At 37.0% G+C, this 23,556-nt stretch overlaps 1 protein-coding gene across 3 annotated transcripts in view; it reads right to left on the minus strand.

The window, feature by feature from the left end:
- The window catches only part of KDM1B (lysine demethylase 1B), a 27,767-nt gene continuing 4,211 nt past the window's right edge, over window positions 1–23,556 (minus strand). For all 3 annotated transcript variants that reach the window (XM_030444496.1, XM_030444498.1, XM_030444497.1), the window contains 18 exons: window positions 21,871–21,960; window positions 20,976–21,087; window positions 20,154–20,270; window positions 19,192–19,230; window positions 17,890–18,094; window positions 16,583–16,767; window positions 15,543–15,719; window positions 14,325–14,399; window positions 13,216–13,353; window positions 11,630–11,801; window positions 10,461–10,588; window positions 8,916–9,047; window positions 8,456–8,530; window positions 7,405–7,521; window positions 6,456–6,581; window positions 4,915–5,037; window positions 3,387–3,539; window positions 1–2,807 (listed from right to left, as the gene is read on the minus strand). In XM_030444496.1, the coding sequence (XP_030300356.1) occupies window positions 2,724–2,807; window positions 3,387–3,539; window positions 4,915–5,037; window positions 6,456–6,581; window positions 7,405–7,521; window positions 8,456–8,530; window positions 8,916–9,047; window positions 10,461–10,588; window positions 11,630–11,801; window positions 13,216–13,353; window positions 14,325–14,399; window positions 15,543–15,719; window positions 16,583–16,767; window positions 17,890–18,094; window positions 19,192–19,230; window positions 20,154–20,270; window positions 20,976–21,087; window positions 21,871–21,960 (2,248 nt within the window). In that variant the 3' untranslated portion in view covers window positions 1–2,723. The remainder of the gene's footprint in view (window positions 2,808–3,386; window positions 3,540–4,914; window positions 5,038–6,455; window positions 6,582–7,404; window positions 7,522–8,455; window positions 8,531–8,915; window positions 9,048–10,460; window positions 10,589–11,629; window positions 11,802–13,215; window positions 13,354–14,324; window positions 14,400–15,542; window positions 15,720–16,582; window positions 16,768–17,889; window positions 18,095–19,191; window positions 19,231–20,153; window positions 20,271–20,975; window positions 21,088–21,870; window positions 21,961–23,556) is intronic.

A 23,556-nucleotide genomic window follows, 5' to 3' on the forward strand; every position in this document is an offset into this window, starting at 1 on the left:
TCCTGTGGATACTTTCCAGTTTTATTCCGCTGCCATAACATAATCACACAAAAGGGCTGAAGTGTAACAGATCATGCTCTGCATTCAAATATTTTATAACATTTAAACAAATTACACAAAATATTCCCCAGTTCTTTATTTGTAGGGAATAAGTTAAACACAAAAGAAAAAACACACACGTGCTTGCAATAAATTTTAAACATAGGTATTAAAAAAATTTGGGAAATATTAATTAAAGAATGAAGTCTCAGAACCAGCCTGATGTTTGTATACATTTCAAATGAATGTAAATTAAAATGGAACATACTTACGCTTCAAACTTAAGTGCAGCACAACACAGTTTAAGTGCCTTGGCACCAAAATAATATACAAATAATTAATAGTCTATGGCATCAGTAAATTTATCTTTTTTTTTTTTTTTTAATGCTATAAGAAGTGTGCAGCAGCTAAAGCCAAATGTTTGTGTCCATCTCTATCCTATAGAATACAGCATTCATCTACCTGTAAAGGTGTAGATAGATTTAAATGCCCAAGTACAACTTAAGAGGATGGAAGCATGTGCCTGAAATCAAGCACGTCCACACAAACTCTGGACTGCATAAATAAATGCTAAGCTCAACATGAATGCCAGGTTCAACTTCCCAGACAGTTCTTACCTGAAATGTGATGTCTTTATATGTTGTTATGCAGCTGACTGAAATTTTGACCAATATTGGCTGGAGCAGGTGCCGAATAGCATGTCCTGGACATATTGTAATCAGCTTTTTCCCCCCCACCATCAGATCATCCTCTCCTAATGATTTTGTCCTATATGATAAACTAGGAAAGAAACTTGGAACTCTGACATACGCAGCTCACAGTCTTTCCTAGTTATGGTGAAAGTTGTCCTATTATATATGAAATTAACAAAGTGCAAAAGCAAAGTCTGATGTCTGATTATCTTTCATCATCAGAGGATTTTGTCTGGCTTCTTATAGCATTTAAATTATAATCTCATACCTGGAAATACTTTAAAGCTGTACAAACTAGTATTTATGTAGAGGAAAATTATGAGCAGTTACACTTTTCCTATTAATCCATATAATTCAGCTTTAAGAAGCAGAACAGAATATATATCTGAAAAACATCTAGTTATATAAACATCTTCACCTTGTAAATTAGAGATTAAATAAAGGTATTTAACAATATCATAACTACTCTAAAAACAAAATAGATATTTTAAAAGAAGAATTGTGTTTATTCAGTAGGATTTTCCTTAAGGTTGCTTTTTGTTTTTTTTCCCAAGGATACAGCTTTATGGAAATAAGCAGTGTACCCCCAAAAAAGTTGTCATTCTTAAGCAAACAGATTAAAAAAGGGGAAAAGCCTATGCATGAGAATGAGGGGGAGAAAGAATAAGTGCTTACTTTCCTTCCAAAAGGTCTAGGCAGTGAAGTTATAGGGAGGGGAGGGAAAAATAGAACTAAAAGTTGGGTTTAAGCATTTTTTCAATAATATCATGTTAGTAAAACAGTATTACACCAGTTATCCTGGTTGTGTCTTATTTCTGCTGAAAAATATTTATTTTTTATTTCCTGTCTTTGGAAAAGCTATCAGATAGATGCTTATCCCTTACTGAATTTCTCCCTCAAGTTATTTTAAACCATACTTTAATAATAAAATAAAGAGAAAAAGAAAAACAAAACAAACCTTCAAGTCAAAGTGCAAGCCACCTTGTTTCAGCCCTTCATAAAAGCGTTAATATTTTTCCTCATTCATCTTCATTTATTTTTTAAATATAAAAGCTGAATGAGCTGTTAGGAACTTACAGTGCTTCACCCCCAAATGTGCACTCATATCAGTAGGCAGTTCCTCTACTCAGCCATAATTAATTTGGAAGTTTGTTTTCAAAATAATCATAGAAATATAGTATTTTTAAGCTGTCCTGTTTCTGAATTATCAGAAGCACTAAGTAAATCTAAGCTTAGCCTATTATTGTAATAAGAATTTCTCAGAATACGTATCTCAGAATTGTGAAGAATACTTCACAAGTTTTTAAAGTAATGCAGAAGTTAATTTTTCAAGTTTTTATTAGCAACAATAACCTCTCTATGATTGCACTGTAAACTGTTCCAGCCATTTGATATAAAGGAACAAACTTCATATTCCAAAGCCCACTTAGTGGAGGCTAAGAATATGAAAAAAATTGTAGAAAAAGGTTATTGATTGCAAGTGGAAAGAATGATAGTTGAGTTCTTCCTACAATAATTCTAGAACTCATCAAGGCTATTTAGGGCTTTGGGAGGAACTCCTATGAGCATAACCAACCTGAGAAGCTCAGTTAGTGGAAAATTTCCAGTATCCTTACTAACTGCCAGCATTTTTAATGCTGATTGTTAACTTAGACTTGGTTTAATCTGACCTTCTGAAATGAAGGTTTACAATAGCATGATTTGAGCCATATAGAAGAGGACTCTCAACAAAAGTTCCATTAGTTTAGGTGTGCCCAGGGACTCTTGCTACTAATACCTTAGCTGGAAAATAAACCCCAATAGTATCATCAGGGCTTAAAAGGCAGCTGGGGGACAAAGAGAGGAAAAGGAAGATGAAGATTTTATCTTCAGGTACCATACACTGTTTAAGTACCACATAGGGAAAAGGCAGCAATAGGAAACTTGAAGATAGTTTTACCCACAGAAAACAATTTAAAATATATCTATATAATAAACACAAAATTTTAGTACTTAAAATGCTGCTATTTTGCTTGCTTCTCGAACCCCACTCAAGTAAGCTCCTGTAACGGTCTGAGGAAAGTGCCTATTTGTGGCCTGTATTAAAAAAAAAATGTTTGTAAACCTAATAGAATAGACAGAATTTCAGTTTATAAGATTAATTATGTTTTCCTTAGGCATATACCAACATTTTTAAAAGCCATGAAAAACTTCTTAGAAAGAATTTAGGAGGATGTATGTAAGTTTTTTAGCAGCTTCAAAATTTGTATGCAAGTCAGCTAGCAAAATTAATGGTCTGTTTTGCCATCTGCAACTCAGTGGGGCAGGGAGATAATGTTCCAGTACAGAATGCACCTACGCCAGCAGCAACACACATTTATTATGTTACCCACCCATGGAGTAACAGAAAGACAATCTCATTAAAAATAGAAGTGGCTTGTATAGTCTTGCAATGCTCTGCACTTATGCACTTCACTCCTGACCCAAAATATTAGGCAGACTTTCTTCCATGCCCAATAATAATAAAAAGGGGTCTGTGTCAAAATCAGGAAACATTAGAATCTTTGTGCAACAGAATATTTATAATGCTACCTCTAGGTTAACAGTGTTGGTTAGCAAAAAAACATCTTTCATAGGTAACAGTTCCCCAGTAATCACAGTAGCAAAGGCACTTACCTCGCCAGCAAAAAAAATTTTTCCTTGTATGTCTTCAGCTATGATGTCATAAGCTTCACCACTTCCACCTGTTTTTACAAAACTATATGCCATCTGGAGCCAAGGGTCTGTGCTCCAGCGAGTGACAAAAAACTTCACTGGGTCAGGAACCTCCTGCATAATCAAAATAAAAGTGTACACTGCAAAAAAAGAAGCTCAAAATTGCATAGCTGCTTCTCATTAACATTTTTTTTTGTGATCTTTAGAGTATGTAATATTATAATGACACAGAGTAGATCACATTCCAGAATTCCCATTTTCTTTATTACACTACTAACCACAAAGATGTTAAGTAGACTTGCCCAAAACATCACAGTTGCATTGTTTTGATTGCAACAAATCTGCAATATAGCTAGAACTATAGCTGGTAACTGCAATATAGCTAGAACTACATAAGAAAAAAAAAACAAAAAAGAAAAAAAATCTTCTCAAAATATATATATAGTCTTGCAAACAGATAAAATATCAGTATCAGCATCCTTCGTTATGTTTGTACGTATAATGAAAGCACCGTCCATCTTAGTACGGTATGATACTTTGCTGCTTCTACCTTGTTAAATCTCAAAATATCGTCTTCATTTTGGAGAATTTTAATTTTATTCCAATAGAGAGATAACGTTACTTATCTAAGATCAGAAAACTCAGCTGTCTTGAAAACTAGCTTAAGGGAGAAAACAAAAACCAGAAAGGCAGAGTATCTGTAGCTAAGCCATGACAGTAATACTGTGTATTCTCTCACATCGCAATGTGCAAATTCCAACCAATTCTACCAAAAAGAGCTTAGATGACAACTGTATGAAGGCTTCGTTAGCTACAGCTGTGTCTTAGCCTGGAGGGGGTTGTGAGAAGTAACCAGAAGCATCCCCCCCCGCCCCTTGCTGCCCCTTACACAACAGCTGGTGTCAGCAAACAGCCCAAGCAATCAAGACAACTGCTTGCCAAGCATGGAAAGATGGACACCCCAGAGGAAGTTCTGGTACACTCCTGGAAGCTATCTTGTCTTTGGAAATCTGAAATCTTTCAAATCTTTGAAATGCTGCATTGTGGACAGATTGTTGAAGTTCACAGCTGCTATAAACCACAGAGGCAGACATTGAAAAAAAAAAAAATTAAAAATCACTCTTCTAGACCAGAGCAACACCAAAACCAAAAATCTGCTTGCTATCACCTGCTATTATGATAGCAGGTATATGGACTTAATGCTGCACGTGATGCTGGAAACTGTAAAGCATTACCAAAAGTACATTTTCTAGGAAAAGTTGGACTTTGAGATGCCAAAGTTTTTCCAAGATCATTAATCTTAACTCCGGAACTGTCAGTAAAACCTGAGAACATGAACATGAGCATTTCTTGAGATCTAACTGTATATTCTCTCAAATTGACACAAAAATAGTTTAATGTGTCATAGGTTTTCCTATACATCATGAAATCATACAAACAAATTACTTTTATTAACAAGTTAATTCATCTCATAAGAGGTTTGTCTTACCTGCTCCTTAAACAGCTCTCGAAGTACAGTCATGCACTGTTGCAGTACTTGTTTATCATCTAAAGTCTTAATGGCTGTCACAGCATCTCCAGTGACCACTGACATTAAAATGCTTTGCTTGCCCTAGAACCAGGACATTAACATGAGATCATTAACATTTAAAAATTCTTATGTTATTAAGTATTTCCTGAAGAGTCCCTTTAAATTGGTATTGACAGATTTTCATCTGCAAAGAAACTTGTTCTAGAGGAAAGTGGGTTTGATTCCTCAGAATAAAGGGTACATATCCTACAGTATCTATGCTCAAATTACCAACATCCTCTCATGTCTTGTTCACAGATCTGTGTTACAGTCAGCTCCTTTTACAACTTGCTGAATTAACTGAAATCTTATCCACCTACTTAAAGGCCACACAAAAAGATTTGACATTTATAGTGTTGTGACACTCTTAAGCTCCAGTTCTGTGAAGCTCAACTGCAGTCTCCATTTCTATGGATTAGGCCAATACTAAATTCTCACCAGTAGATTTTGGCCCAGGAAATAAAAGTTCAGTTCTACTGATGTTCCTTTTCACTTCAAGAAATCTGCTACCATGCAGAAGTTTCAAAGATGAAGTGATGACTACAGATGAGCACATAGGTTCTTGACTTCTTTAAAAATACTCTCCTTCTCTTTTTCTTTTCCTGCACTTGATAACTAGCAGAGAATAACCATCAAGCAAATTCAGAATTATATCTAGTGCCTCTCAAGAGCACCAGCACACTGAACCACATGTAGAATAAGCTTTAAAGTATCAAACAGAAAACGTCTTTAGGGAAAGTCATTTACAGATCAAGACAGTGTATTAAGAGAGCACAATCTTCACAGGATGGTTCCCTTTTGGATTAAGCCATAAGGTTCCAAAATGGCCTTTTTATTTTTGCTAAGCATTAAGCAGCAGTAAAAGCATGAAAAGGTGGGATATAAATGGGTAATGTGCCTGCTTGGAACTGGCAGGGAAGAGAAGCACAATGCCAATGGACTGGTTTGAATTTTTGTTTTGAAATTCATGAGTTTGGGATTGACTTTACAGGCATCATTTTCATACAAAACCTATTGTTTGCCTTTTTTTCTGCTAATCCACATAGTTACTCAAGCTAGTGCAAGCCATTAAGTGTTAATAAGCCAGGATGAGTTTTTTAACAAGATTTTTAGTTGATTTAAGTGAGGAAATGGGAGTTCTGAACTGAAAAGTGACTGGTAGACTTTTTCCCATGTGAGTACATCTATAGTCAGGTATTATAGACTTGTTTTTATGACTGAGCATAAAAGTTCTAATTTGCTTGTATGTTATTTTTTATCCAAACACAGAAAAATATTCCAAATCATTACAATGAACTATCAATCAGCTTTTTCTTGATAAATACCACTGCTTCCACTTTTCTAAAACAGTTGTAGGAGGTGGGGGCAGAAGAAAACTTTCATTTTTCAGTAATTATTGCACCTAGTTTCCAAACTGAATTTCTGAAGGGTGAACAGAAAATACAGCTAGCATATGGTACCTCTGGATCCATGTCATAGAAAACACTAAATAGCCCACGTTGGCTGGAGTTGGGTGGAACATGACCAAAAAAATCAGCTCCTTGAATTTTACTGTCCCAAAATCTGTAAGGAAACTGCAAGGCAATCTGGAGAAAGTGAAAGAGAGATGGAAATAAAATACTTCATACCACAAAACTCAACTAGATATGGTATGTGATGTTCTTCTAATTCTTTTTCCCCCTTGCACATGAGAGACATCTAGTTCTACACAAGGGTCTCAACAGAGAATATATGGGCCTGCTCTTCAAGGGGGACAGGGAAGGAAAAAAAAATCCACTAGTTTCACAAATTGCAGAGGCACAGACAATGTTAAATACACAAGGGAATTCACTATGGAAAATGCTTAAGAAATTCAGCAGAATTTTGCAGACTTAATGCAGAGAACTTAGTGATTCCCATCCTGCATATGGGGTTTATGAATCTTGCCTTTAAATTTCAACTTTGTTATAATCATGTTTCTGGCACTGCTTCTGTTACTGTTTTATTCTAAGCACACATCTTGCTAGGAATCTTTCCAGGAGAGGCCGTCTTTTTGCATGGGGAAAAGGTCAGAGATTTTACACTGGTCAAATACAACACTTTCAGTATTCTTCTTAAATAATTTATGTATTTATTATGTTGAATGTACATAATATTAGATTTTTTGAAGATCTAAAGACCATCATGAAGGCTGTCTCAAAATGAGGCATTAATTGTTTAAGTTGTGAAGTGATTCTGCAAACTATTTTAAAACCCTGTTAGGTTGGGAAATCTAGGAAACAGAAATACATTTCATCCCTGATAGCATTTTGCTCTTCTGAGCTACTGTGAAAACAAATGCATAATAAATCCTGAGACATATGAAGCAAAAGCAATAGGACAAAGCAGCCGTTGTTTCTATGAAAAGAAAATTAATCTGAAATTACTTACCTTCTCAATGACTCCTGCACCCAAACTATTGATGGCTTTAATTTTTTTTTCTGACAGTGGAGGATTAAACTGAATGGCATTTTTCTGAAGAAGGGCCAGTGGTACAGTCACTAATACCTGAAAGAAATAATTACAACCTCAGCAGTAGCAAAAGCAGAATATTGCACTTAAGCCCCATGGCATCCTCTTAACTGTCTTGGTTTGTTCTTGCAGCATAACACTCACCAGACATCTCTCTGGAGCAGTGTCTGGTTTTACTCCCCATTAATGGGAAACACACACCTTACATTCAGGTGAGAACAGATCCTGCAGTTCACTGGTTTTAAGTTGTAGCTTGTTGAACTACTTGTATCTCATATTAACTAAATTGTCTTTTTTGTAAGTAGAGAAGGTGGTCATCGTTTTGGTTTTTCCTTACTTCATATAGCATTAAAATATGTTCAGTGACACTGTTTAATGTCAGTCCAACCTTGATCAAATTTTTAGTAAAACTTTAAAAATTAGTAAAGCTAAATTATGCACGATGAAGCAGGTGGGGATAAAGGGATCAAGGGAGACTGAGAAATATGGATTGTCCAGTGCTGCATAACAAAGGGAAAAATTTTAACAGGGCAGATTCATATGCTAAATGGGATAAAGCAGAGCAGAGAACAGAACCACAAAACACAACTGTCACTTCAAAGACCAGATGAAGATCTATTTGCTTGACATTTCTGGTACAACCTTTGTAGTGCTTTGTTCTTCAAATCGGCTAGTGCTCAAAACTAAAGCATGCTCAACCAAAAATAGACCCTAGGACATACAAATATGAGGTCACTATGATTTATGAGTTTTCATCTTTGAATGGGGAGAAACTGGATTAAATAGTCTTCTGAGGAGAAAAAAAAAAAAAAAAAAAGAAAAAGGAAAAAAAAAGAGAGAGAAAGAAAGAAAGAAAAAGAAAGGAAAAAAAAGAAAAAAGAGAGACAGACAAAAAGGACATGTACTGTGGGTTTGTACAGTATAGTTCCTGTGTTCCCTAAAATCCTTAGTATTGAAGCCTACTGGGTACCTTTTGTGTTGTCCACACTGTTCCATCTGCAGTAGTAACCTGTACTTCTTCACCAGAATAGTCAATACTCTGTACCTATTGAAAGACAAATTGAAGATTATACCAAAAACTCTACACATGCAATGCAAATTCAGACAAGAATAGCTAATATAGCACCAGTCTGCAAACTAGAAACTGAGGGACAAAGATTTCCAGAGAAACATTGAGAGCAGCCTCCCTGAAAGATGAAAAAGAAAAATTATCATGATTCTAACATAAAAAAATTATGATATGATGAGATTATAAGTACTGATATTCCTCAAAGAGGATTTCCGAAAACGATGGAATTTTCCTGTTTTCTTAAGGAGAAGTTGAAAGAATCACATGCATGGGTTTGCCTAATCCAAAAGAATACAAGGATATGGTTATGTGTTTCAAAGTGATGCAAGTCAAACACTGCATCAGCATTTTCCAGACTCACTGGGGAATTCAGCCGAATGTCCAGACCTTCTGCCAATTTATCAATCACGGTAGAATATCCCACAGTTAGTAAAGTGTGATCTCCAGCAAACTGGGCAAAAAATTCATTGTGGTCCCATGAGCGTGCAGATACCTGTGGACAGAACATAACCAGCTGTCTGTGGTGGTGAGAGGACAGGGGTACTAGCACAAGTTCCAAAGTTCAGAAGGAGCCATGCTAATTCCCTTCACAACTGGAAAAAAAACCAAACAACTTGTATCACCAGAATGTCTGGCAACACTAAAAACCAAACAGTTTATTTACCCAAGGCCACTCTACAACACAGTTGCTGGATTAAGGAATGTCATAATATGGGTTGGTCACATTTATTGTCCTGCTTGGTAGAGAAAACAATGAAAGGACAAAAATTCAGGTGGATTGCAGTGTATTTCAGTATTATGTCTCTAGCAAAGAAATCAGATTTTACAGCCTTAAGATTTCAAATAGAAATATTTTCTTTCCCAATATGAAGGGGGAAATGAGGTACAAAAAAAATCCCAATGGAGTTTATGTGTAAATCTTTCATCGACCATCTTGTTCCACTCCTGCAAACTCATAGTTAGTACAACAGTCATGTCTGCATTAAGCAGATGACCACTTACCAGTGAAAATTCTGAAGCAATTCTCAAATTGCTATTCAAATGTCAATTTCTATCACTACAGTTGCATTTACTTCATGTTTTGATTTTTAAATGGAAGGCAAAATAGATTGTAACATCTTTCTTATTTCCCCTGGGTGCTCATCAAGTGTGAAAGCTTGAGATATCAAAATATTTTCCACTGACTGCCCTGGCATAGCACTGTCTTGCAGATTTTTGCCATGATCTCGTGTGCACTCTTAGTTCAGATCAAATTTGGGCATCTGCACATATTAATCAGCTGTCCTACTACACTGCCATAGTACAACTGACCCTAAGCATCATTAAACCAAGCAACAGGACTGAGTAAATAATGCACTGGTAGTGATATCAAATTTTGGTATTTCCTGAACTTGCTTGGTTAAAATTGTAGTTGTGAGGAAAGCAAAGAATAAGATATTCAACAGAATCCCCAGGAGTGGTGAACAGGGGCCACCATCAGGGTATGGGAACACTTCAGAAGGTATTCTCAAGATACCTAGCAAGGTAAAGAAATGCCTCAGTTTTTAAACACAAAACTGAGAAGCAGAAGTCACACACATCTGAGGAAGAGAAACTCTCCTGGGAATCCTACGACCCAGCACCTCAGCAAAACACCCTACGCTCCACTGCACCCATCTACTCTCAGCTTCTTCACTAAGTAGGACTGTGTTGGAAGGATGTTGTGAACTCCCATCAGATTACCTAAGGTAGTGCTGGAGTTTGTGTCTCAATGCTTTTGAAGAACAGATCAGGGACATAGGGACAGTTTAGAGATAGCTGAGCTTCCTTTGGGACCACGGGATGGATCAGGTGACTTCTCAATGTTACTTCAAGCCCTATTTTCTGTGAGCTTCAACTGCTTCAGAACACACCTGTGAAAACTCACCTGAGAGAGATTGCTGCCACAGGCATACTCCAAATTACTGAGATGGAATTGCAGTACTTTTTCCTCCAACTCACTGAACTGAATACCAGACTCCTGAACAAAGGCTTTATAGATCTCCTGTATTTTTTCTGTGAAAGTAAATGTTTTAAATATCATTATTTGTCAGAAATCCAACTTCATTTCAGTATGCTATTTTCTGGATTATATGTATGACTTTTCAAGCTTATTGCTAGTTTGCACTAAACCGTTTCTCTTCTCCCTGAAAAAGCTGCAAGATCTTTCTGATGATAAAATACAGCTTTGTTGCTTACTCATAGGTTACCCTAGTAAAATCTGCAAAAAGGAAACGTGGCTTCAGGAAAAAAACAAACTAAACTTAAAATAAATAAATAAATAGAAGACAAAAAAGAGATATACTGTGCTACAGCACAGTTTGGCTAGCCAACTGAGATAGGAAAGAAATAAATCGTTTAGCTTTCATCAATATACAGTTGAATATATTTCAAAGAAAAAAAAACACTTTAAGATAATGGAGAATCCTTGCAAATAAATCCTGCTTAAGTTTTATATAACCAAAAGAGCTGAGAAATATGATCCAGAATTCAGTGAAGAACATAGGAATTTTTAATTCTGTTTACAGAATCCACACTGAAAATCTCTGGGTAGCACAGGTTTCTGAACAAGTTTATTTTTCATTGTTGAATGGGCTTGCATGCTACAAGTATGGGGGAGACAATATCATTGGAGATGGAACTTTTCTTGCCAGCATAATGTTTTGATCAGGCTCTTTTTCAGAGAGATTAGACCAAAAGTGTAAGAGTTATGGCTAGTTGTGGCTTCCTTCAGCAAGAAGCAAGTTTTCTGACCTTCCAGTGCCACTAGTTACACTGAAAAAGCTACCTCATGAAAACAAGAAACTATATCACAGATTGTACAGTATTATAGAAGCCTTCAAACTAAGCTTCCTTTAAAGTTGAAGGGACATTTTGGTTTGTTTGTATATGATGGTCAAACTCTCTTTGTCCACAGAACATCACATAGGTATCACCATTGGATTTAAGGTCAAATGTACAGCCGTGCACTTGTAAAAACTTGTGAAAGCCAATTTAACATAAAATTACCAACACACCAAACATCTTCACTTTGCAATAAATCTCTCTCCCACTTACCACCAAGAGGAATATCTTGATGTTGGGTTTTATCTTTTCTCCACTCAGAGACGACATCTAGGATGGCATTGAAATGAAAGTCCATACGTTTATCAATAGTGGGATCTGTTATCCTTCCACCTTCCTGGATCAAGTCGCATTTCTCCCCTAGTTTGTGCATTTTAATGCCAAGCTTAAGAAAAAGACATTTTATTGCTTTTAAATATAGAAAAAGTACAGTGCCTAGCCCGTTTTTCAAAATAAGGTGAATCCCTCTGATCTAAGTGACACCACTTCAAAAACATTCACGACTTTAAATACTCACATTAGCTCAAACCTCCATTCTTATAAAAACAGAAATTCCAAGAAAACTTCTTTACCTTAACTGTCCCAAACTGGTTTTCCCCACTCTTCCATCCTTTTGTTAGTTGGGCATTCCCAGAAATCCAACTTTCCTATCAGCCAGGGACTAGTACAGAGATGCTTTGTCCAGTAATTAAACACAATGAACCCTCAGTCTTACTCATTTCTACCTCACCTTATTCTCTGAATTGCCATTAAAATTAGTTCTTTTCCACAACTTCCTGATTCTCAAACAGTTCCCTGCATTCAGGAATTGACAGGACGTTGCTTGGGAGTTACCTCCAATTTTATTACCAAAAAGAAGAGAAAGAAATTATTTGGAAATACACCTAGTATCTTATTCTGCTTGTATAACACACAACAGGGCTAAATCAGTATAAAAACATTTTCATGTTCTACAGTAAGAACATGTTCTAGAAAAAATAGCACAAATGTAGTGTTAAATTCTTCCTAGAGCATTATTACTCAGGGTACATTCTGGGGATTTTCACATATCCTCACAAATATCAAGGCTGTTGGTCACCACTGCAGATGTCTTTTCAAGGTATGGTAATTTAAACTAAAGATGACATCAAATGACAACAAAGGGATGGGCACCCAATGTGTAGTCAGAACTAAACATGATTTAAAAAAAAAAAATTCCTCAATACACTACAGAGCATTAAACAGTTAAACCAGCATGGGCTGGACTTGCATGCATTTGAACAAAATCCATACTCAGGTTCCACTTGGAGAAATTCAGCTTCCTGCTCAAAAAACCCCAAACCAATAAATAGAAAAAAAAAATTGATGCAAAGTGCATTTGCATCAGTAGTTGTTAGACATGTTCATCTTGACTTGTGTGGAACTGAATTAGAAAGAAAGAGGCCGAGCAAAGGAAACTCCATCATACAAGTATGTATTACAACAACATAGCAATGGTCTCCCACAAGAAAGCCTTTCTCAGCTCTGAGGAAATCTGCTGGAGACCTTATGTGTTACTATCTTTGGAAAAGGGGAAAAAAAAGTGGTGTATTCTGGTTCTGAAGCTGGAGCTGCCTTGTTTTTCGGTGCCCACAGCTATTCTACAGCCTTTCTCCATTCCCAGCTGTTATCAAAGACACTACAGCAACACGGAGTTCACTTACAATCCAGAACACTGGTGATGAAAAAGGACTCCCACCCACCCTTACCCAGCCACCCAAATCTGGCCTTAAAGACAATTTTCCACTAGTGATAATGCATGACCTCTGTAGGGAACCCACTTGCTCACACATTAGTGCCATCGGGTTGTTGACACATCCATTGACGATTTGTGCACCTCTGCCAACAGTGACTCCTTTGAATGTCTTATCATCCCACACTCGGCCACCAATTCTGTCTTTAGCTTCTAAGACAGTAACCTGTGAGACAATGAAACCTGGTAAGTTCTAAGATTTGATAATATGAAACATATCCATGCAACTCCAGAACCAATGAGAATACAAAACCTTAAAAACACCCAAGCAATCCAGCAATGACAACAATCCCAACAGAGCATTTTTGTTTGTGAATATAGTTAATTTATGCAGTTACATTGTCTTTTAAATATGTGTATACCTTGTGGGGTATACACATATAAAATAACCGTTCCTTTAAGGAACAACCCTAACAAAAATAAGACTTTTTTAAAAAAAAGCTAAAGACCTATTGGAGAAATCTCAAAACTAGAGTTCAAGGTGTGCTACAGGCTATTAAGCATCATGATCTAGGTGCAGAGTCCATCTGTGGAATGGATTTTTTTTTGCAGAAATTTAGGATATTCCAAGACAACCCCATTCTCATGTACTTCTGCCATTCATATATACCTCCTCCAGCATCCCATACTTGTCACAGACAGACACAGGACGCTGTGTCAGATGGATGTCTGACTGAGCATTCTTAACCTTACTAACTAATGTTATCTTTTTATTTTTAGAGAAACTCCATCTCTCCAGAAGAGTAGAAAGAATCAGTGTGTATATATATCAAATATATATATTTTTATATATATTAAAAATCCTGCACAAATGCCCAAATGAAAGACTATTTCACCTAATTTAAACAGTCATCTATCGTCCCATTATTTGGACATGAATATCCATATTTTCCCTATCCTCCCAACCTAAGTTAACATAAACTATTCCTTGAATGTTTTGTTGAATTTTAGATACAAATAAATGCTGGTTTTAAACAGAAGATTTAGTCAGTAAACCTGCAGATTTTACAGATTAAATAGGATTCTATGTACATAAATTTTTGTAGCAACAATAGATTTTTTTTTTTCATTTTGAGATGAAGAACACTTTCAGAGGAAGTCTGACTTTTTTAAGTAACATACTCTAAAGTTCCTTACCTTGATTCCAAAGTTGTGCAGTTGTCGGGCTGCTGCTAATCCCGCTGCACCAGTGCCAACAATTATGACAGATTTCTAAAAAATAGTAGAAGATTGAAATACACACTTGGAACTAAAATATAAATTATTACTGCACACTTATTTTTCTTCTCACTAAAGTTAAAAATGCCTGTATGTTTCAGAAGTCTAGGCTAAGTTGTCCTCTAAAGTATTCAGTGACAATTTTTAAAGATGATAGTGCACTAAATGTGGAAAAAAGAAGGATTGTATTAAGGACTTTAAAAGCAGTTATATCAATACCTTTTAAGAGAAATAGTTGAAGTTGTCAGTCAACTGTAGTGAAATGAGGCAACCAGGTGCCACTAATTACCAGGTAGTGGGCATGAGCTTGTGTTAAGCCCACCTGTGCCTGATTAGGGCAGGCCCCACTGCGCATGAGCAGATTTAGGGGGCCAATAAAAGGTAACCATTCAAGCCTCACCCTCACAGTGGGGGCCCACCCTAATCAGGCACAGGTGGGCTTAACACAAGCTCATGGCCACTACTTGGTAATTAGTGGCACCTGGTTGCCTCATTTCACTACAAATCAAGTAATGAATTCTACTGTAGTTATCAGACAAGAAACAGACTTACCTTGTAATGATTTCAATCACAGATTGGGTTGACCAGTGAAAGCATTTTATAAATTAAAATTATATACAAATAAACTTTCCAAACATAAATAAGCTTACAATTTCTAGGAGATAGATCACTACAAAATACATGATTTTGCTAAGTTTCTGTGTGCTGCCAAGCAAATCACTAGTCATAAATAGGTGCCCTTTTATCACAGTTCTTGCAAACCAATATGGAACAGGATTTTTCCCACCTATGGAAGCAGAGGTGAATTACAAGGTTCAGCCATGAGAAGAACCTAAGTGCATCGTGTATTCTTCACACTGTTCCCATTCATCTGAAAAGCACAACTAGGAATCACAAATCAAAAGGACTAAATTCCACAAATCTTCAAACAAAAAGCCCTGTTATGAAGAGGCCTGTGTCTGTAGTTTCCATAACAACTGAAGGTAGGTGAGAACCAGGTGAAGAACATGAAATAAATTTAGATGTGATTTTTACATAAATGGTAGGAACAATAATTAAATGAGTAAAAAAATCCAGAACCAAAAATACATGACCCACATCACATAGCTTTATAGCACTGATAATGTAGCAACTTACATTGTGGTATTCTTTAGGAAGAAGATACTGGTCAGGACCAACTGATAAAACCCCTGTATTGATAAGCCCTTTCCTTGTCATAAAATAAAGTATCCTCTCCATTTCCTGTACACACCGAATACGCACAAGGCCTCGAACAATGATGTGATGGACGCATTTTTGGGGGGTAAGGGCTTCCTGCAAATGAGAGACAAAGGATAGAAAGTGTTGATTTTCAGATATTCTCTTTTCTCATGAGTCTGCATCATATTTAAACCAGATGGTAAAAACTAATTATGAACCAGGCTTCTAAGAGCATGTTTAAAGCAACTTTTGTGGAAGTTCCTTGCTTAGCTAGCTTTACATATTAAGCTAACAATTTATTAGGCTAGACTGACATGGAATAAAAGCAAATGAGTCTAAAAGATACTCTTGCAAACTCCATGGTCTACTCCGTCATTACAGGAACGGTATGAAATGCATCCCTAATTGCAAAATCTGCTGGTGGCAATGCTCTCAATGACATTTCAGTAAAAACGATTCCAAAATTGCAATCTAAATAATAGATTAATATCCAAACTCCTCACAGTGCAGAAGTACTGTCTGAAGTACAGACATCAGTTTCTGAAAGCTTCGGTATGTGAAATTCCAGCAATTCCACTGAGGGCAGTGTCATAGAGTTAAAATATGTAAATAGATAATCACTTCCCTTTCCAACAGTAACATGGAAAAAAAAAAAGAATCATAAAGTACCCGCAAACCATTCATAAATGTTCTACCATCCCTTTACAAGTTAATAGCTGGGCAGACACACTAGATTTTTAATACTCCTAGAACTTTTGTATTTTACTACAAAAGAGGCTCCAAGGCATCATAGTCAACAAAACCCAACCAAAACAAAAGCTGGCTGCTCTTACTATGTATTTTCAAAAAGATGGGAGCAATTTTTCTGGTGTATAAGGAGACACTGAAGAAGAGAGCCCAATCCATAAGAAGAGTTCACATCCCAAAAATGCAGCTACTATTTGTAAACAAGCAAGTTAACTATTGGCATCTCCTACCTTGCAGTTTGTGTACCACAGAGCCAAGATCAGGTTTCTCAAAGCCAGGTACATGGTAGGGTCTCGTGAATATTCTGGAAACTCATAGAGCTCATCCAGTTCCATGACATCTGGCCTCACACAGAGTGCTTTCCCACATTCATTGGGCTGGTAAAAAGGCTGAAAATATTTGTTCATGCCTGCAACTGAATAAAGACACACCAAAACCTAGTCATATTCCACAGTTATCTTCATCACATCCTTTTCCCTCTAAGATGACCCACTGACCTCACACAGATAAAAAAGTAACAAAGCTTTCCAGCCTCTTACCACTTCAGAATTATTTAATTTATATTGTTCTCCCCTATCCTACCCTCTAGGCTGGGCAGTATTAACTATTGTCCTGCTACCTGATGGGTATGTCTTAGATCTATCAGAGCTGAAGTTTTTTCACAGAAACAGTATGTGCCCTTGGATGTCATGATGAGTCCAAAAAGGGAGAGGATCTAAATTTAAGTCTACTGTCTGAATCACTCTACAGGCTAACACAGTCCTCTGAACCGCTTTCATTTTCAACACCCAATAGTGCCCAGAACACCTGGTAATTAAAAGTAATCATCTTCCATATGCAATATTGGCAGCTCTGTTTAATGAAGTTTCCTATTGGAATATTGATATTTCCTATTGGAATATTGATAAATATCTATTGAATAGATTAACAGATTTATTTTCAGCACCTAAGAAGAACAAAGCCTGCTAAGACAACACTGAGGTTGAACTGTTCTCAAAGCACTCTCTCAAAGATGATTACAGGAATTCTTAACTGCCTTTCTCTATACCTGAGTTGTTCTGCAGGTCTTAACTCACATGCCATCAATCTCAGAGTTGTCATTAGCAAAAAAAATTAACCTAAACAAAATCTGAGTGCCTTAAGGAATCAAATCCTTTTCTCCAAAGCCCCAAAGATCCACACTATGAAAACTAGCAGGATAATGTTTTCTTTTGATAAATCTTCATTTCCTTAAGAATGCAAACAATCTTTGAGTACCCACATGTTAATTTCCTGTTTCTGTAAACAAATGACAGGTGGTAAACAAAAAGCCTGTGCAGTCTGTGCTTACTCCCTAAAGAAATGCCATACAAAATGTATTATCTACAAACGAGTAAATTGCATCAAAGAAGTATGGAGGCAGTCACACAGAGAGTGTGTATTAGTGTTGAGAAGAGAACTGGTATTTCTGAGTCAGGAGCACTAACTATGTGCCTTACACACAAGACAAAATTTATCACACCTATTTAAGCAACAGAGCCCTGCAGATGGCCCTTACCAGTCAAATTAGGCACGCTCTTTAAGTGCTCTAACTTCACAGGGTTGGATTCCCCAGGTAACCGATTAGTGCTGGTACAGGATGGACTCATGCCCACGCAGTCTGGATAATATGCAGCTAGAAAGGGAGCTGCCACACTGTCTTTCAGCAAAGGAGGGAGTATGAGCATGGAGTACCACCAATGGTCTGAAACTTCAGCCACTCTCTGGCCAAGCGGAGAAGTGAAGGGAAGAGGGGAGAAGAGAACACGTCAGTACTTGGAAAATGTTGGAAAATGAACCAGTTCCCCCCTCTCCCGCCAAAACTGAGACCACAAAGCACCAGCAGTACCAATCACAGAACTGCAAGCCAAAGGTATTTTGCCTCCCTTTTCCCCCTTCCTCAGCCTGACACAGAAAACCTGTAGCATTAACCTGTTCCTCAGAAAAGGAGCTGAAACTCCACAAACTCCACACTCATGTGGAAAGCAAACACACAAGACATGCCCTGACAACGCAGCTGGGCATTATGAGGCCCTTCATAAAACAGTTGCAGTTGTTTATGTAGCCAGAAACCTGAACTTATAGAAGTCTAGGCTAACGTATCAGTTTAATATAGATTCTGCTATCCCCATCAAAAACCTTCTAAACTCCTAACAAACACTAATGATTCAGCATTAATTTACAAATCGAACATGCATTAAGGAAACAAAACCACAGATCTGCTACAGGAGTCAATAATTAACTCGGATGTGTTTCCTGGGATTGAGGTACCTCAGGTAAACTTTCCAGCATTGGGGTATTGAACCTCAGAGCACACCAAAGCTGAAATGCAGGGTTACATGATCATAAACCCATTGGAACACCAACATACAACAAGTCTAGTTTTGTATATGGAGGAGAAGAGAGAGAAAACATGTTTTGATGGTCTCTCGCGGTCTTCAAAAAGAGTAGAATAGCTTGACTAAAGGTAGAAACCACTTAAAAGGGAAATGTTCGGATGGATAATTTTATTTGAAAGCTGACAATATTGTTTGGCCTTAGGAAAAATGAGAATTAGAAGGAAACCTTGAATCATGGGTCACAACCTAAAGACACTATGACCCACCTGAAAGCTAGTTGGTATGGTAAGGGAAAAGAGGAAAAAGACGAGAAAGAAGAAGGCCCTAGGCTCTGTTGCAAATAGTGTCTTGACATTTTCCTAAGCAAAATGCATAAATTCCACCATAATTACCCAAAGGGCCATGAGAGGGAAAGAAATATGCTGTGCTTTAAGATTGCCTTCATGTTATGGGACAAATGAGTAAGAATAGCCACTACTCACCAAGTCCTCAGGCATAGAACACTGGTCTGAGCCCTCACTCTGAAAGAAAAATAAATAGTGTCAGAGATGTTCTGACAAATACAAAAAATAAATACAAAAAGTATTACAACAAAAAGCAAATATAAAACTGAAGTAATTTGGCCCTGGCATGGTTCTTTAAACTTAAAAAACAAACAAAAAATGTACTAGTGTTAATCTTCTGTAGCAGAGGTTACTATGTTACTAAAAATAAATGATAGATAAATGCATACTTAATAGACAGCAGACCAGAAAGTCAGAACACTCATTTGTTAAAAAATTTCTACTAATCAGACTCTAAAATACATATTTTTCTTGGGATTCATATGCCATGAATTTTAGTGGAACACTGAAAGAAACAGATGGGAGGGGAGAAAATAGGAGAATCTTTATCACAAAGGTTCAAGAGTAAATGCTGACTCTTCTGATTTTCATACAGTCAGTATTTTTAAGTTATGTTTTTAAATATATAGATTCTAAGGCACTGCAAGGACTCTTCCAAGTTTCAGGAATCATCTTCATGCCAAAGCTGAAGTTTGTCATGTGAAGCCCCATGACAGACTCGCTAGAAATTAATAAAAGCCCATTGAGCTTTTCAAATGCTTTCTTCAGTAATGAAGCATGGATAAACAAAATTGAAACCAACATTTTGGTGTAAGTCTATCCTGTGCATGCCAACAATCTTTCCATAGCATCAGAATGAAGGATTTTACAACTGACTGTGCAGAGAGAGTCTTTCAGATACTTCTTTCTTGACATTTCATCTCAGGAAACAGAAGACAAAAAACCCACGTAGGCCATCTCCCCACGCAGCTCTCAAGGCTGTCACACAAGGGTTTTGGTATTAGAAACATCAAGCAGAAAACAAGCAGAAATTAATGTCTGCAAACAAGAAAAAAAATCAACTTGTTATTTTCCATATGAGCAAAAATCTTCTGTGTTACCTTGGTGGAATTGTTCAGTTTCATACCACATCTGTAGGTTTTTGCTATTTGTGGTGTCAGCTGGATTTCCTTTGTCAGCTGACGCCATTTACCACAGTCTGGCTTTGTGCACTGCACCTACAAGTCAAAAAACAAACATGTTTTTACTTCTTACTGTCTTAGTTACAGATAAGATTAATGAAGCAAAAGCAATCAGTTAGAAATCTAAGAAGAGAGATATGAGGCAGTTGTCAGTTGTCACATATAATTGCTGAATTGCTTCTCATCTGATCCACAGGTCATAAGTATGACAGAAATCTTGTACCCATCTCCTGTTAAGACTGAATTTCTGCACAGAACCTAATTCCAAAATTAATTTAACCCAATTCTACACTGGATTTTGCAGGCATTCTAGCAAAAGCACATTGTTCACCACCAAAAGAACAGCAACAACAAAACACCACCACCAAACCTCCTTCAGTTCCAGTCTCTCTTCTTTGGATCTCTTTACTAGGGAAATACAAAATCTGGTTTGAAAGTCTTTCATACTCAGTTTCCTATAGTTGGCACACTCTCTCTTCCCCACCAAGCCTTACTACACCTGAACATCACATATCTCTGATGTTACTTCACTGAAAAGCAACAGAAGGTTATTCTTTGCAGGGTGTGGAGAAGGTCTCCAACTGTGGAGAAGCTGATTTTGAGCTTTTTCACGGTCCTCTAACACTAGAAAACCCCTGCAACCACTCAGCTGACTTGTTGCTTGAACACACAGTATCAGAAACTCACATCAGAACATCACATTGAAATATACCCTAGTAAATAAATAACCCTCCATCTTACCCAGTAAGGAAGCTGTTGATCAGCCATGAAGGCTTTTGGACTGGGCTCACTTTTACCATTACTTGTCCAAATCCTTTTCCAGCCAGTGTATTTCTCATAACCATCTTTATGGCTACAAAGAAAGAGAAAGCAGCAAGCAGTCAGAAAACTGAATATCTAGTTCATTTCAAGCCACACCGGTTATTCTAAAATCAAACATTTTATGTAAGGACAGAGAAAAAAGGCTGTAGAGAGTCCTATATTTTTCCTATTAAAAAATGAGACAGTAAATGTTCTTAAAAGAGCAATAAACTGCATCCTGACCACAATGTCTTTTTAATAATGACCACATATCCCAGTATATAAAGTCTAGACTGAGTGGCAGGTACTGCTGAGCACATAAGTACCCAAAAGTCTTAGAAGAGCTGGATGCAGCTCCCACTCAGATGAGAAGGAGCTAGGAGCTGAGACCACTACAGGAGCCTGAGCAGAGACTTCGCCGAACTGCAAGAGTTAAATCTGCTCACAGATTTGATGTTACACAGAGGAAAGGCCTCCTGTGCTCACGCTGTAAACTGAATTTGCTTTATAAAGGAGAAGAGATTTACTTAAAACTGTGCTCATAATCTAAAATTCTGTGATGTTCTTTTGGAAATGACAAAAGCCTCAGAGTAACTGCACACACAAACCTCCCTCTCTACAGGAATCAGTTTTGTTCACACTGCTGTGTTTAAGTTGATGATTAGTCCATACCACACCTGCAGTTTTAGCAGCAATATCTGAGCCTCATTTCAAGTAAACCAAGAAGAGAGTACAAGTCTTTGTATTGTGCTTATGCACATGGTGTTCCAACAGCTGTAACATCTGCCACATTTTAATAAGCACTGAAAAGGCACAACCTTAACTGGCAACCTACCTTCGGTAATAGTGGTCAAAACATTCATTGCAGAAGTGTTCCCCACAGGAAAGATGATACCACCTAGATGTATACCCATTTTTAGCACACCTGTAACGCAGAAGACATCGAAATAGATTTACAATGCATTTAGGAAAAATCTATCTATTGCCTAGCACATTCTAGAACATGAACAGAATATTCAGGACAAGGCCAGGGCTTTATGTAACATTCACAAAGGCTGACTTGCACAAGGCACTACAGTCATACAAATAACAATAAGATCATTTCAATTTTCTCAAAAATTTCCAGTTTCCAAACTAAGCAACACCAGATGCAAAGGAGGCAAAATGTACACAATGTGCAGCTTTATAGTCAGAATGGCTTCCAGCACCCTCCTGCAAACAATGGTCAACTGAGCCTGTCTTTAATACCCTTTAAGCAGACATTTCCTGAACATGAAATACATTTGCTCTTACAGTTTGTGCAGTGAAACACCAAGCATTTTGCAAATGTTGCAAATATGAGGTAAAGTCCCTCTCCTTAAAAAATTACAGTAGATTTACTTTGTTCCACTTTGTTCTGACTTGAGTGCAGACATGAGAGGGATAATTTAAATCAGTATTCTTGTATGTGTGATCAACTGATTCATTACAACATCCCCACCCCAGAACTACTGACAAAACCATAAAAGCAAATCTGAACACAAAACAGATGTTGCCTATTATTTTCATGTGACTGAGCTGGCTGTGATTTTAACCCAATGAGAGAAAACCCTGAGGAAGCAGTTACACATTCTGGAATCTTATTCTTTATTACTCTCAGAAAGAAATATCCATTAGCAAAGATAATATCCATCAAACAAGACAATCACTCTTCACTTAGAAAACTCTCATTCAGCTCAATTAAATGGTTCAAGATAAATGGACAATGAAAAAAACATGAAGTAAAAAGCAGTGACCTAAGCTACTAGCTGCAATAGATAGCCATGAAAATATCTCAAATAAATAATGTAAAAATTGTTTTCTTGGGGGGTGGGGGGCACATGGAAACCAAAATATTAAAATAATTATTTTAAAATATGACTAAGCAGTGTCTGTTGGTTCCTAAACAACAAACTGCATCATCACCAGTGTTGGTCTGTCATGTGCCCAGTTCCTCTACAAGTCTCTCACACAACTGCCAAAACACTTGGCTTTCCTTTGACAACATCCAGAATATATTGACCTTGTGCCACCAAAGAACAATCCACACAGATAATTAAATGAAACACTGAATTATTTTATTTCACTGTAAAATAAATAAAAGAAGGGAAGTTTGTCTCAATTAACCAGTGAGAGAGGACTGCTGTATTATTACAGTCAGCCAACTGCATAGTGAGGTCTAACATGTTGCTTATTATAGATACACCTTGCCAGTACCATGCATTCAGTACCTCCAGGGTCAGAAAGCAGAAGGACTTGTGAAAGCCACAAACAGCTCAAAAACTAAGAGTTCAAACAACTATGACTGTCTCCCCAGACCTAAAATTTCAAGGTCAGAATCTCATCTCAAGACTTTGATTTTCCATCTCAAAAGTAAGGTTAGCTTCCTCAAATTACACTAATACACTCTCAGTTTCAGAGAAGCAAGGCATGTTCCAGAAGATACTATTAATAACATATATAAGAGCATTATAAAGACATTCTATATCTGAATTAACAACTT

This window comes from Calypte anna, chromosome 2 (assembly GCF_003957555.1).
Source record: "Calypte anna isolate BGI_N300 chromosome 2, bCalAnn1_v1.p, whole genome shotgun sequence".
NCBI classification, from domain to species: Eukaryota; Metazoa; Chordata; class Aves; order Apodiformes; family Trochilidae; genus Calypte; species Calypte anna.